This window comes from Balaenoptera acutorostrata, chromosome 10 (assembly GCF_949987535.1).
Source record: "Balaenoptera acutorostrata chromosome 10, mBalAcu1.1, whole genome shotgun sequence".
Classification (NCBI taxonomy): Eukaryota; Metazoa; Chordata; class Mammalia; order Artiodactyla; family Balaenopteridae; genus Balaenoptera; species Balaenoptera acutorostrata.
Genome location: NC_080073.1, coordinates 75,288,439 through 75,303,286, shown reverse-complemented (window position 1 = coordinate 75,303,286; position 14,848 = coordinate 75,288,439). Strand labels below are relative to the sequence as shown.

Below are 14,848 nucleotides of genomic sequence, written 5' to 3'. Positions count from 1 at the left end.
CAAGAAGCTGCCCTCCTCAGAGGGCTCCTGGCTGTCACCTTCTCCCCCCGCCATTTCCTCCCACCATTCTCTCTCGTTAGCACATTCCAACCCTCTGCCACTTGCTCTATTTGAGCTGGGCCTCTCCTCAGCCTGGACGCCACATGGAGGTGGAGATGAGGGGAGGCAGCAGCACAGAACAAACAGACCAAATTCATTGGACGTTATGAAAATACTGTTTAGACTCTCCAGACTCCCCAGGCGGCCCTCCTACAGCATGAACGGCAGGTCGATGTTCTTCTCGCCAGTGCCCACGTAGATGTAGCCATAGTTCTTGGTGCGAGGAGCGTGGTAGAAGGTGAGGCCTGGCCAGAGCAGGCTGCGCAGCACCACCAGGGTATTGCCTCTCTCCATCTGGATGCTCCAGGACCCTGAGGAGGAGCAGGAGGCAAGGCCTGGGCACTGTGGAGGCAGAGCCCTGCCGGGTATGCAGAGGCCCCAGGCTCGGGGCAGCCAGGCCCGAGCATTAAGGTCCAGTGGGAAAAGGGAAGACAGTTTAATTATCCCGGCACTTTACTCCTCCTGATTGCCTTTGAGCCGTTTCACTGCTCATTAAAACCACTTCCAGAGGGAGGGCAAAGGAAATGAAAAGAGGTAAAACTCAAAGCAGTCCGTTTTGTTCTTGTCAGCAAGTCTAGTGAAAGGTTGCGTGGGGGAGGAAGCTGAATCCGCAGTGCACAGGCAGAGGGGAGCTGGGGCTGGGCTAGGGGAGGCTCCAGGCTCCCTCTCACCCTGCGCTAGGGGTGCTCACTGGTGGCCTTCAGTCCTGGTGCGCTTCACCACTGTTTGCCACTTGCTCTCTCTTCCCCAGGCTAGAAGCCTCTGCTCTGAGATGGATGAGACCTGACCAGGCTCACATAGAAGTGGGGCCGTTTCAGGCCTCCCAGCTCAGTAGCCCTTTCTGGCAGCCGGTAGACTGGGAGCCATCCTTGGCGGGAGGGTACTTGAGCTGCAACTAATAAGCCTTTGTCTGTCCTGGGTTCTGCCCTGGTTTTTGCTCCCCAGACGGGAGCAGCCCAGCCTGGGGCTGAGCTGTGCAGCCGTGAGGACTTGGCGGGAAGGGCCTGATCCAGCTCCAGAACCGAGGGAGGGAGCCGCTGTGTGGGAGGAAGGAGCCTGGGAAAATCGCCTCTGGATGCAGATCTGGAACTTCTATTCCCCTGCGCACTGAGGCCTCTCCCGGCCCAGCCGCAGCTCTGCTCCAGGCCCTGCCAGAAAGGCAAATGCTTTGAAGGTTTTGGTGCTGGACCAGCCAGTGATGCGCTGAGAACTGCGCCTAGGCCTTCATCAGCTTCCAGGCCAGCCTGGCTGCCTAGCTTCTACTGCCCCTCTGCCCCCAGGCCTCCTCCAGCCACAGCCCACCATGGTCACTCCACACCCAGCAGCCTCGGAGCTCAGGTCCCACCCTCCAGGGGCCACCCTGAATCCAAGCGACCTGACCACCAGGCACCCCTGGCTCTGATGGCAGCTCAGCCCTACTCAGGGTGCCAGCACCTGCCCAGGTCAAAGCCAGAGTTTTTGGGGTGTGTGTAGGTCAGCTGGCCTTGGGCTGCTTAGGGAGAGGCCACCTCAGCACTGTGCAGTAGCCTGCACCAAGTGCCACCACCCATACATGAGATGATGAAGCAGAAGGCACAGTGTGGGCTTGACCCCACTCCCCCAGGCCCACTCAGTGCTGGCCAGACAGCATTAAGAAGAAAGAAGGGTGTTCCTGGGTTCCCAGAGCTCTGGGTAGGGCACTGCCTAGGTTGGGATGGGGACAGTATCTTTCCTGGTCAGAGAAGTGGAGAGTATTTCTCCTAGCTCGCAGCTTTCCTCTGCATATCTCCACCTCATAGACCTGCCCGCAGAGTTCTAGAGGCCTTAGCCTGTTGCTTTCCCAGTCACTCATTCCAGAAAACAGATGGCCTAGGGGTAACAGGAGAGGGGGTGTGACAGAACAAAGTGTTCCCAGTGCACTGCATTCAGCGTCTGGCCAGAAGCACAGGCCCCCCAGAAGATAGCCCCTGTTAGCCCCCCCTGCCAGTTCCCAGAGCATCATCTGGTGTGTCCCTCCCCGCCCTTGGAGCCCACGGCCACACAGCCCCCTTGAACTGAAAAAGGTCAGGCTCTGCCCACCTGGGGAGGGCAGCTTGCAGCCAGATGCTGCCCTGGAGAACTGGAATCCTGGAGTCCCCCGGCCCAGACCACTATCAGCAGTTCCCTGTCGCTGGCGCCTTGGCACACCCTGGGCAAGGGCTGGGTCCTGGCCTCCCCTGGCACCAGCCTGCCCACCTAGGGTTTGGCCACCGGGGGGCCCAGGCTCATCAGCAGGGGCTCTCCCCACCCCACCCAAGAGCAAGGAGAAACTGACGGGGATGCTAGAGAAATACAGTGCTGCCACCAGGTTGGGGGCCGGTGCCGAGCAGGCCCAGGGTGCTGGCCGAGGACAGGAGCGGCGTGTGAAGTGGCCGGCCAGCCAATGACACTACCTCCTCCCTCCCTTGCATTCCTGTCACACTCCTGTCCTTTCCTTGTCCCTGGCGCAGCTTGTCGCCCAGGAAACACACTCTCAACGTGCCAGGAGTCACGTAGCGTCTACCTGGGAAGCCAGGCGCTTGCTGTCACCTTCACCCACTTTTCTCACTGCAACTGCTGGAAAGGCTGGGCCTAGCCAGCCACCACCTGTGGGGCTCTGGGGAAAGCAGCCTCCTGCAGCCATGGTGTTTCCGTTCTCAGCCCCTGGTCTCTCCCAGGTCTCCCCAGACCTCCCCTCCGGTCCCCTGGCAACCACTCTTCTCCACAAGCGCTCTTCGAGGGTGTGGTGGGAGGGATGTAAGCTGGTAAATCAGGAATGGGCCCTCCTGCATCAGCAGGAAGTTCCAGGGCCTCACCCGCCTTGCCAGTGTGGAAACCTCAGGCTGGGGTAGGCTCATCATGGTTATATTCTCCTGCCCGCCAGGAAGGAAGGCAGCAAAGCTCTGAGATTAAGTTTGAGGAGTAGAGTGGACCAGGCTGGGGTTCAGGGCTGTCCAGGGACAGCAGATGGCTTAAACCGGTCCTCAGACCAGCACCACACAACTTGTCACACACACAGAAATGGCCATGGGCCCCTTCTCAGAGCAGCCACTCCCACCACACCAGCGCCACAGCGCCTGGGAAGTGGGTGGGGGCGGGGTGGGGAACCAGGCGGAAGAGTTCCCAGTCTTATTGATGAGCAAGGCCAGGCCCCCTCGTCCAGAAGACAGAGCACCTGTCACCCAGGCTTCCACAGGGCTGGAAGGGAGGTGCCACCTGCACACCCCCCAAGAGAAGGCTGATCCCGGACACCGTGTTCCCCACCCCTCTTCGATGCTGTCCCCCTGGTCCCCTGCTGCTTTCCGGGGAAGCAGGCCCCTTGCTGCCCTCTGCTGCCTGAACTGGGCATTGTGCTGGGGCCTCAGCGGCCCTGTGCTGAGCAGTTCCTGAGATCTGTCAGCTCCGGCCCAGAGTGGAGCAAGGAGAGGCGCTCTGCCCTCTACCCGGCTCGCTCTGCTTCCCAGGACACCTATGATTTCACTTGTGAGGCACCTTCTATTTTACTTTTCTGTTTCATTTGATCTTCCCAAACCTCTGTGAGGCAAAGACGGTGTCCTGTTCCCAGTGGTGTCTCTGGTGCCTGGTACATAGTAGCTGCTCAGTGGCTATTATTTGCTGATAGAGTGGAAGATTAAGGAGCATTGAATGGCAAGAGTACTGCCTAGAAATCTGGTGTCCTGACCTGGTGTTTCATGTCTCACCTGGCGAGAGCCCAAGCTCAGAGAACTCTTAGCTGTTGCCCTGTGTCCACCAGGAGGATGGTTCCGCTCCCAAAGCCCTACTCCCACAAAACTCGGCAGACCCCAAGGCACAGTTCAGGAGGGCATTAGTGGCCCCAGGCAGGGCCAATCTAAGCCATACCTGCTCACAGATGACATGAAGTTCCCCTGAACAATTGCCTCAGACCCAGAAAGGAAACTGATCCTACCTGGGCAGAAAACGGCTCCCAAATTCCACCCCTCCGGCCAGTGCTGGTGTCCCAGGGAACTCTTCCTCGGGATTTTGGCCTCACTTAGCAGCCCAGCCATTCTGGCTGCTGTCTGCCTGATGGGGCAGCCTCCCAGCAGCTCCTTTTGCTCTTTCACTGGCAGATAAGGAAGGGAGTCTGGGAGCAAAGTCAGAGTGTCTGCTCTCCCCCGACCATCCACACTTTCACCCCCACACCATGGCTCCCATCAAGACATCATGAGAAAAAGCTGGGCCCGACTTCCTGGAGGCTTTCTGGTGTTGGCTCTGGGAGGAAGGGAGCTGGAGGCCCGGAAGCTGTGGAGTTTCCCAAGGTCAGGCCAGGAGCATCCCTCCCCTCAGGCCCACACACGCAGGAGATGTCAGGAGCCCTCAGCCCCTAAGGCTCCAGGACTACGGACAAAGCAACGTGCGGGGGTGGACTGGGTGTCGAATCACGCTTCAGCCCTAAGGCCCACCATTAGGGCAAGAAGACTAGGCTCAAGGGGGAGGAGGCGCTCTTGTGTTAGCACCCCCGGTCACCCAGCGCTATGGAGGGAGTGCCTCATCCGCTGGCCCTGGAGCATCCTGCTGCGTGTGAGAAGGCTGAGAAGTCAGCACCGGACAGAGCTTTGCAGCCACACACTGAATCAGGGAGGAGGGGCTGCTGCCCCCAGATTAGGGCTCTAAGAGGACTTTTCTCCATCCACCATTCAGCCCATGGCGCCAGGTCCCACCACCACAGTGTTCCTGGCTCCCTTTATCAACCAGGGATGTGCAGCCCCCTCCGGCCTTGCCAGGCAGGGAGCTAAGAATTGGAGGAGGTAATGGGAGTCTGGGAAGTATGTCTGGTGGTTGAGAAATGCCCATCCCCAATAAACCTTCTTCATCTCCCCCAGAGGTCCAGGACCCCCTTTTCTATGCTCAAGGAGGGTTGACTCTGGAGCCCCCATGTGGTGGAGGCCAGAGTAGCCACTCTTTGCTGGCAGTCCTTACCCACCTGGGACCCACAGCCCAGCCCCTGGGCCACTGCAGTAGCCGTGAAACAGCCTCCAGATCCCTGGCTTGCCCCTTTCCATCCATCCATGCACCACTGCCTTGTTATCACAGACCTGCTCACGAGCCACCAGCAGCTCCTACTGCCTTGGTCTACGCCTCCTACCCCTTGGCCTCCTAGGCCCCCCTAGGCCTGCCCGACCCACCTCTAAGGCCTTTTTGCTACCGACAACAAGATCAGTAATAATTATTAATTTTTACTTGAGTCCTTAATGTGTTAAGCACTATTATAAATGTTTTGTATATGTCTTAACTCATTTAATTCTCATAACAACCCAATGAGGTAGGAAGTATTATTCCCCTTTTACAAATTGAGGCACAAGGAAATTGAGGGACTTGCCTGAGGTCACCCAGCTAGTATGAGGCAGATTCAGGATTCCAACGCAGGCTTTCTGGTTCCAGAGCCCTTTCCTTTAACGACTACTGCCGTCCCACCCCTACCCTGAGTTCCAGCCCGACGGGGTTGCTCATTGCTCCTCAGAAGCGTTTCCCCTTAGTGGTGGGGGTGACTATTGTCCTGCCATTCCCAATGTCCACTTAAAATGAAACACCATCTACTTGACACCACAGTTAAGGCCAGAGCCTTGGAGTCTAACGCTCTAACACTATGTCCTTGGGTTTAACTCTCTGAGCCTCTGTTTCTTCATCTGTAAAATGGGGATAATAATAGTATCTACCTCATAGGTCAGCTGTGAAGATTAAAATGAGATAAGGCATGGGAAGGACAGTACAATGTCTGGCACACAATAAGCAGTGTCATTGCTTTTATGAGTAGTTACTAGTATCATTATCTTTGCCATCATCAACAACAGATTCCCTCCAGTTCTCAGAACACCAAGCATGGGGAGGGAAAGAAGCAGGGGTGCTGAGTCAGTGCCTTGGGTCTGGCCCCCGAATGCCGGAGCCTGGCACCTGTCCTGGGCTGCAGCATCCAAGCAAGAGCATCTTCCAAGGACATGCTCGTCTCTACTGGTGGACCCCAGGAAGGAAATGGGGTCTCTGTGACTCCACCAACTGCTGGCTGTGTGCCTGGGCCAGGTGGGACCTGAAGCACAAGAAGGCCTCTGGAGACCTCCCTGGTGGCACAGTGGTTAAGAATCCATCTACCAATGCAGGGGACAAGGGTTCGATCCCTGGTCCGGGAAGATCCCACATGCCAGGGAGCAACTAAACTCGTGCACCACAACTACTGAGCCTGCACTCTAGAGCCCACGAGCCACAACCACTGAAGCCCACGCACCTAGAGCCTGTGCTCCGCAACAAGAGAAGCCACCGCAATGACAAGCCCACGCACCGCAACGGAGAGTAGCCCCCGCTCACTGCAACTAGAGAAAGACCACACGCAGCAATGAAGACCCAACACAGCCAAATAAATAAATAAATATTTTTAAAAAAGGAGGCCTCTGAAGTATGTTTTATGATTAAAAAGTACAACCACATAACAGGAGGCAAATGTATGGAACTCATTTCCTTAGCAGGTGGCCTCAGCAGGTCGGTCAGCACCCACTCACTGAGCACCAGCTGTGTGCCAAGCACTGGATCTAACCCTGAAACTAACCACTGAGATGTATGGATGGCTAGTATTTTCAGGGGTGTTTTCAGAGATGTTTTGGGTGGGGGGAGATTCCCAATTTGCCTCCATTCAAGATTGGTATGAAAATCAAAAGAAACACTGAGAGACTTCCTGTCTGTGGAAGCACATGGAAGACAATCCTTTTGTCCGCAAACACTTACCAACTGTTTACTAGGAGCTGAGCCCTGTATTGGGCCCTGGGGAAGCCCCACCCTCAAGGCCCCACAGTGAACCCCCAGTTCCCACCCAGGCCCTCGGTCCCACTCTTAGAGGAGAATGGCAGGTGGCACGGCCCACTGCTCTGACCTGGGGGCAAATCCAATGTCCTCCAAGTAACAGGCTGTTACCTTTGGGGATGTCATGCTCCAAGGAGTCCATGAAGTCCAGGGAGGGGTCCAGGTCAGCCTTCTCAAGCAAGGTCTTGTTCTTCAGCTCAACAGGCTCCCTGAAGTGGAAGTAGGAACTGAGCTTCTTGGCTTCAGACGAGGACAGTCCTACAAAAGGGGCGGCAGGTAGGAAGTGAAGGTCATCCCCAAACCCCACAGCCCCCTTCCTCTATGATTGGGGACCACGTGGAGGGGCTTGCAGAGGACTCAGTCAGCTACAGACGGGGGACTGAAGGGCGAAAAGGGAGCAGTGTTCTCTCAGCCGAACTTGGCTCAGATCCTGCAATGAGGACAGACCATGGAGGAGGAGGGTAGGAAAAGGCGGGGAGCCCAGCACCACACAAAGCCCCAGACCCAGGTGGCCAGATGCTCCCCCACCCTCAGGCATAAAAGAGTCAGGGTCCAGTGACTGGGTACCCATGCCAAGCACAGATACCAGGTCATTGGGCACATCCTCCCAAGTGATGTGACCACAGCTATTCTTTCTCTGAGAAAGTGGGCAGTCTCCCCTGGACTCCCAGGCATGTGTCCAGCTATACTCAGGAAGAGATGCCTTCTGGCCCTAAGAGATGCCTGAGAATTCACCTTCAAAGGTCCGATTGACACGGATGGGTCCAAAAGGGGTCTTAAAGAGGGCACCTCGGGGGATGACAGCCACAGCCTTGTCGATCTGGTCAATGATGGACACCAAGCGGGTCTCTTCCTTGATCTGGACCTGAGGAGACAGGAGACAAGCCATCCTGCCAGGGCGCTGTGCCCAGTCACCCCTGGTGCAAGGGCCTCAGCATGACCATCTGATCTGGGTCACCACAGTGTAGATGCCAGGTCCATGGAAAATCATGATGGTGAGTCCTCGCTTTCCCGCCCTCCCTTCCTTTCTTAAATTGGTGATGAGTGCAATATTTAAAACTTAAAAAGAAAAGCAGTCTCTCTCACTTCATCCCTGGCCCCCAAATTGCCCTCACTGGGGGGCAGACACCGTTAATGGTTTTTAATGTACCTTTCCAGAAACAAACCATTCTATCATCATATTTTAATGTTGCTTATTTTGCCTTTTTAAAATATAAAAGCTATCATGCTCACTGTAGACTATCTGGGTAATAGAGAAATATTTTATAATATACCTAAGAAAATGAAAACCACTCATAATCCCACCTTCTAAAGGTAATCGCTGATAACATATTGGTATACTTCCTTCTATTCTTTTTTTCTATGCCTATATTCAAAGGAAAATTAGAGTTACAGTTTATATAGTTTCATATCCTGCCCTTTGACTTAACATTATTTCTCAAGCATCACCCCATACAATTTTTACGCAGATGAAATTTGGTTATAATCAATATCAAGGGCAACCCTGAACAAAAGGACTTCATAGAGATGTCTGGGAAAAAGCAGCACTTGACAGGGAAAACGTGTCACTGGGAGCCCCCAAAGTCACTCAACCACCTGTTACCCATGGGCTGCTGACTAGAATTGATTACAAAGGAGGAGATCGAAACTAATAATAAGTGTCTAGGCCAGGGGCTTTAAATATGTCACCTCATTTAATCTGCACAAGCCTGCAAAGTAAACATAATGATCCCAATTCTACAGAAAATAAAACTGAGGGGAGGTTAAGTTTGTCAGGCGGGCACGGGGTTGCAGCTGAAGCATCATAGACCTAGACCCAGAGTTTCGGCATCACCTGGGTTCCAGTGCAGAGGCTGGGTTTTGAATCCCAGGTTTCTCTAGTTTCAGAACTTGGGCTGGTTAATTTTTGACTGCACAACCCCATTTCTAGGAGTTGATCCTTCAAATCGAGTGCACGCATGGGAAACGATGCATGCACAAGCTTATTCACTGTGGCATCGCTTGTCAGAGCGAAAACTTGGAAACCGACATTTCCATGAATGAGACACCGGTTTAATATGGTACGTTCACACAATGGTAAAAAGAATGGGGAGGTTCTTCAGGCACTGATGTAGAAAAATCTCCAAAATATATTGTTAGGAGAAAAAAGCAAGGTGCAGAACTGTGTGCATAACATGCTGCCACTTGTTTTGTTTTGTTTTTTAAGATAAAAAGAGAATATGTCGGGGTGAGGTATTGGCTGAGGTTTGTACTTGCATAAAATGTCTCTGGAAGCAGAGCTTCTCAAACTTTAATGCATATTTAAATCCCCTTGGAGGGATTTCCCTGGCGGCACAGTAGTTAAGAATCCTCCTGCCAATGCAGGGGACACAGGTTCGAGCCCTGGTCCAGGAAGATCCCACATGCCGAGGAGCAACTAAGCCCGTGCGCCACAACTACTGATCCTGTGCGCTAGAGCCCGCGAGCCACGACTACTGAGCCTGCATGCCTAGTGCCCGTGCTCTGCAGCAAGAGAAGCCACCGCAATGAGAAGCCCCCATTTGCTGCAACTAGAGAAAGCCCGCGCGCATTAACGAAGACCCAACGCGGCCAAAAATAAATAAACTTATTAAAAAAATAATAAAAATTAAAAATAAATCCCCTAGGAACATGTTAAAATTCAGACCCTGATGCCAGCCCAAGAGTCTGCGTTTCTAACTCCCAGGGCATGATGATGCTTCTGATACAGACTGCACTTTGAGTGGCAAGACTTGGACACACACACACACGCAACACAGTTATATTAATGACCCCCGGAAAGACGACCTGAGTGACTGGTGGATAGGGTAGGAGGGAAACTTTACTATATTCCTTTTTGTGAATTGTGAACCAAGTGAATGTATTATCTAGTAAAATACAAATTTATACAAAAATATAAGCACCTGCGCACACCCCCTTGCCCCAGAGCAAAGCACACACCCCTTCTTCCCAGCCCCAGCCCCATAGCATGGCTCCCCCAAGAGCTGCCCAGCCACTTTGCCACCCTGTCATCACTCAGGAGTGGTGTTACCCTGGGCAAGTCACTTAACCTCTCTATGTTTCCGTTTTCTCCTCTCTACCACCTGGAAAGTAAGGTACCAACTTCCCAGAGCTGTGAGGATGAAGCAATGGGACTGGCACAGTGGCACAGGGCCTAACACACCCAGCAACCCAGGCCCAGCTGGCACCAGTGGCAGCGATGATAAACGTTGTTTCTGCCGCAGTGTGCATTGGGCTGGGGTTTGGATGGCCCAGGTCCCTTTCATTCGGGCCCTCCTCCTCCTCTTGTCTTCACTCACCACTACTTCTTCTTCAAAGACCTTTTCGCCCTCATTCACCTTCTGCAGCTCGGTGTGTTCGTACTCATGTGAGGGGTCCCCCATGAAGCGGCCCTTCACCACAGACGTCTGCATCTCCATCTCCTCCGTGGCAGGGGGCAGGAGGCTCCACTCCATGCAGTTCAGGCTGCCAACAACATCACCATCACCCCGATTCTAACTCCCCTCTGACTCCAGCTTCCTGCCCCCGCCCCTTCTCAAGAGAGGTGAGGCCGAAGAAGAGCTGTTGGGAGTCACATCTTTCCCCTAAGAAGCGCTAAGTGCCTGTGGTGCACCCCACCCCACATGTGATGAAATTCAGCTTTATCTTTTAAAAGCTTCAGTATGGGGGCTTCCCTGGTGGCGCAGTGGTTGAGAATCTGCCTGCTAATGCAGGGGACACGGGTTCGAGCCCTGGTCTGGGAAGATCCCACATGCCACGGAGCAGCTGGGCCCGTGAGCCACAATTGCTGAGCCTGCGCGTCTGGAGCCTGTGCCCCGCGACGGGAGGGGCCGCGATAGAGAAAGGCCCGCGCACCGCGATGAAGAGCGGTCCCCGCACCGCGATGAAGAGTGGCCCCCGCTTGCCGCAACTGGAGAAAGCCCTCGCACGAACCGAAGACCCAACACAGCCAAAAATAAATAAATAAATAAATAAATAAATAAGAAAATCCTTAAAAAAAAAAAAAAAAAACAAGAGTAACGTTTAAAAAAAAATAAATAAATAAATAAAAGCTTCAGTATGCCAAGATTCCAAGAGCTTCTTCCTAGATAGCTATCTGGACTGTGAGGTCCCGGATGAGTTTCTGGAAGCTGAACTTTCCTCAGTTGCAGGTGCCTCTGCTCCTGTGGGCCCCAAATTCATGCTCAGCCTGCCTGCTGAGCTGACAGCATGGCTATCTCCACCCACTTCTCAGGAAAGCCCAGCCCAGGCTCAAGAAGCTCTCCTCCTCTGAGGTCTTCCCTTCTTTCTCACATCCTGCCAGGAGGGAATATCCTCCCACTCCTCCCTCATCCACGTAGGGCCTGCGTCCCCAGCCTGCTCTCTGCTCACGTTTCCTCCCTTCACTCTCCACTGGCTCCTTCACAACATGAAAACGCCCCAGCTTTATAAAACAACAGCCCTCAAATCCATGCGCCTCTAGAAAATGCCCCTTTCCTGTCCCGCCCTCTTCTTCCCCAACTCTGAACCATAATCGAGAACAATTTGCTCTGTGGCAGCCCTTGCTCTCCCTCACTTTCACTCTTTGACCACTGCACCATGATTCTGCCCCTGGCACCCCAAGAAACTGCTCCGAAGAAGGTCATCCTTGGGACCTAAAACCCAACAAACGCATCTCCATTTCTATTTCCTTTTACATCTCCCTTCTCCCTCCTCCAGTGCCTTAAGTACTTCCAAGGGTCTATTCTCACTGCTCTTTTCTCTCCACAGTCTCACCTACCTGACCCCTAGAACCCCAGCTACTCTCTAGTTGACATCCAGAATCCAGCCACCTCTCACCACCTCCACTGCTTCCACCCTTGTCCAAGCCACCATCTACTCTTGCCCAGATATTGCAGTAGCTTCCTAACCGGTCTCCCCATGTCCATATCTGTTCCCCTTTCAGTCTAGTCCCCACCCAGCTGTTAAAACCTAAGCCAGATCGTGTCTCTGTGCAGAACCTTCCAGTGACTTCCCATTGAGCCAAGTCCTTACAGTGCCCCACAGGGCCCTGCACAATTGTCTCGGCCCCTCTCTGACCTCATGCAATGGTCCCCCTCACTCACTCCTCTCTAGCCACACTAGCCTCTTCAGGGTTCCACACTACACTAAGCACACACCTGCCTCAGGGCCTTTGCACTTGCCTGGAATGTTTTTCCCTGAGATAAACACACAGCTTACTCTCTCAGTTGCTTCAGGTCTCTTCTCAAATGTTACTATTTATAATAGTACCCCATCCTGTATTCTCTGTCTCCTTTAGCACCAATGCTAAGTGTATGTTTATTTATTGTCTGTCTCCCCTCCCCCACATACACACTAAAATGTAAACTCCATGAAGACAAGGACTTTGTCTCTTTTCGCAGTGAATTCCCCATGCCTAGATCAATGCCTAGCATATACTAGGTGCCAAAGAAAGAAAAACTGATTGGAATAGAGTGAGTCTCAAATCTCTATCTTCAGTCCAAATTTTTCTTCTGGACTCCAGATCTGTACTTTAATATGCCTCCTTACCACCCTGCCCCATAGGCACCTCACACCAAATTCACTAGGCCTTCCCTAGTACCTCCTGAATTCTCTCCCAGTGGGGGGCACCAGCACTTACCCAGCTGCCTAAGCTGGAAGGAAGGGTCAACCTTGACCTCTTCTTCACCTTTCCCCATTTAGTCACAAGTCCTGCCACTTCTACCACTTAAATCTTTCCAATCCCTCCCCTCTATTCCCTCAGCTACCTCCTCCTTTCAGTCCCCCTTCATCTGGACACTGCAACAGACTTCCAAATGCTCACCCACTTCCAGACCATTCTACCCACTCAGGTCTGAGCAGGCTCTTCTTGATTAAAGGCCCTCAGTGGCTCCCCATAGCCTGTGGACAAAGTTCAAACCCCTTGGCCTCTCCATCCAGTTCAACATAACACCCTAGGCTGCCACTGCCATGTTTGCCTGCCCACTATTCTCCCAAAACACCCAAAGCCAGCTCAAGCCAATAAGCTTGCAGTTGTTCCCTCTAACTCTCATGCCTGTCCCCCACACTTTCCTGGAGAACTCCAGATCATCTCTCAGATCTCAGTAATCTTATCTAATTACTCTCTAGGAGAATGTCTCACCCTGGCACCCCTTTGTGTACACCTCTGTCCCAGTTTTAAGACACTTTGCTGTAATTGCTGCGTTACCCATTGGTCTCCCTTCCTAGGATGTGAATAACTTGGAGATAGGGGTGAGTCTTAGCCATCTTTTTAACCCCAAGTCTAGCACAGGATACATCCAATCAATGTTGGATTGATGCATGGATAGATAAATGAAGTCTCGAACTTCCTGCAGCCTCAATGGAATGCTTGTAAGATGATGAGCTCCCCATCGTCGGGGGTAGTCAAAAAGAGGTTGGATGGTCCTGTATGGCACTGTCCAGGGAAATTTCTTCAGTTCTAAAGCCCTTCTCTCCCATTCCACATTTGTTCACTAATTCCTAGAGGGCCTCCTGTGAGCCAACACCTCCACCGAAAATGCTTCAGGACCCACTTCCAAACAGCTCCCCACCACTCCTCAAGGCTTCTGACCCTTCTCCAAGCTGAACTTTTTGAAAAAGCAGGTCCACCACCTGACGTCTACTCTGGGTCTTCATTCTCCAGAAACTTTCATCTTGCCCTGCCTCCGTTCTTGCCACGCTTCCATTATAAACCCACCAGTCTCTTTCTCTGGCGCCCCTCCCCACGTGTCCTCCCAGGGAGGACCTCGCCCACTCGCTTCCTGGACCTCGCCCCTTTCGATCCTACCTCGCACCCACCCCTTCCCGGCCCTCGATAGCCCCTGGCTCCTCAGTATCCCCCGGTGGCCTCAGCCAGCCCGGGCGCCGCCTCCACCTGTACAGGGTCTTGCGCGGTGAGAGCTGGTCCTCGCTCAGGCCCTGCGCGATGTAGTAATCGGCGACGAGGCTGAGGATGCGGCCCCAGAAAAGGACCCGATCGAAGCGGTAGTCGCGTTTAACCAGCATAAGGGAAGTGAGCAGTGAGGCCCGACGGTCCGGGCTGAGGCCCTGCCCACTACCGGACGCCAGCTCCAGAGACAATAGGAGGCTCTCTTCGTCCATTGCTCCAGCGGCTCTGCTCAACGCCTTCCAGGTTGCTAGGAGAAGCCGGTGTCCACTGAGACCCAAAGCTCCGCCCTTCCATCCGACCGGAAGCGGGATTTCACGCACGCGACCTCCTGCAGCCCAACCTTCTGGGGCCTCCTGCCAGCCCTTCTTCCCATGGAGCCCTTCCGAAAAGCCTGGGGGTACACTAGCTCCCTCCCGCTTCCTTTCCCGAGTAGGTGTTGGGAGGTGTTGTTGTCAGGGCAACGGCGTGATTTTCCCCCCAAATAGGTAGGATACAGTTGATAGGTTGGAGGTCCAAATAAGCCAAGTTCTGGGGATATTTTTGCTTTCCTAAGCCCTTACACACGGCCGACATTTACTGAGTCCTCACTGTATATGCAGTGGGGGTTTGGGAAGAAAAATGCAACAGCGACACTAGCTATATTATTTCATTCCAGTCGTGTCCTTTCTTGGCCTCAGAATTATCTATGAAGAAAAGAATTTGAGATCCTCTTGGCTCTAGGATACCAAGGCAATTAATCCCCCACAAAGCCAGGTCTTACAAAGACCTAGGCAAGGTGATGAGGAGGGGCGGGGGCGGGGAAGTTCCCCAGCGGCCCAGTGGTTGGTTAGGACTCCCCGCTTTCACTGCCTGAGGACCTGGGCCAATCCCTGGTGGGGGAATTAAGATCCCACTAGCCCTGCGGCACGGGTAGCTGGGGCCTAGGCAATTGGGGCAAGGTATAGGGCCATACCTTGGGAAAGGAGGGTGCGAAGAGGGGTACAAAATGGGTGATTTTACAGACTACACTTTCCCATCAACATTTTCATTTACATT

The 14,848-nt window shown here is 53.5% G+C and overlaps 1 protein-coding gene across 3 annotated transcripts; it reads right to left on the bottom strand.

The window, feature by feature from the left end:
* Positions 1 to 76: 76 nt before the first annotated feature.
* On the bottom strand, positions 77 to 14,075 carry RSPH9 (radial spoke head component 9). 3 transcript variants are annotated; one of them, XM_007193795.2, is made up of 5 exons: positions 13,799 to 14,075; positions 10,224 to 10,389; positions 7,642 to 7,771; positions 7,018 to 7,164; positions 77 to 410 (listed from the first exon to the last, which is right to left on the bottom strand). In XM_007193795.2, exons 1-5 carry the CDS (start codon positions 14,023 to 14,025, stop codon positions 250 to 252), a joined length of 831 nt encoding a protein of 276 aa, XP_007193857.2. In that variant the 5' UTR covers positions 14,026 to 14,075; the 3' UTR covers positions 77 to 249. The 3 variants fall into 3 exon arrangements, with proteins under 3 accessions (XP_007193857.2, XP_057411439.1, XP_057411440.1); XM_057555456.1 differs by having other exon boundaries at positions 10,263 to 10,389; XM_057555457.1 differs by having other exon boundaries at positions 318 to 1,247.
* Between the last annotated feature and the right edge of the window lie 773 nt (positions 14,076 to 14,848).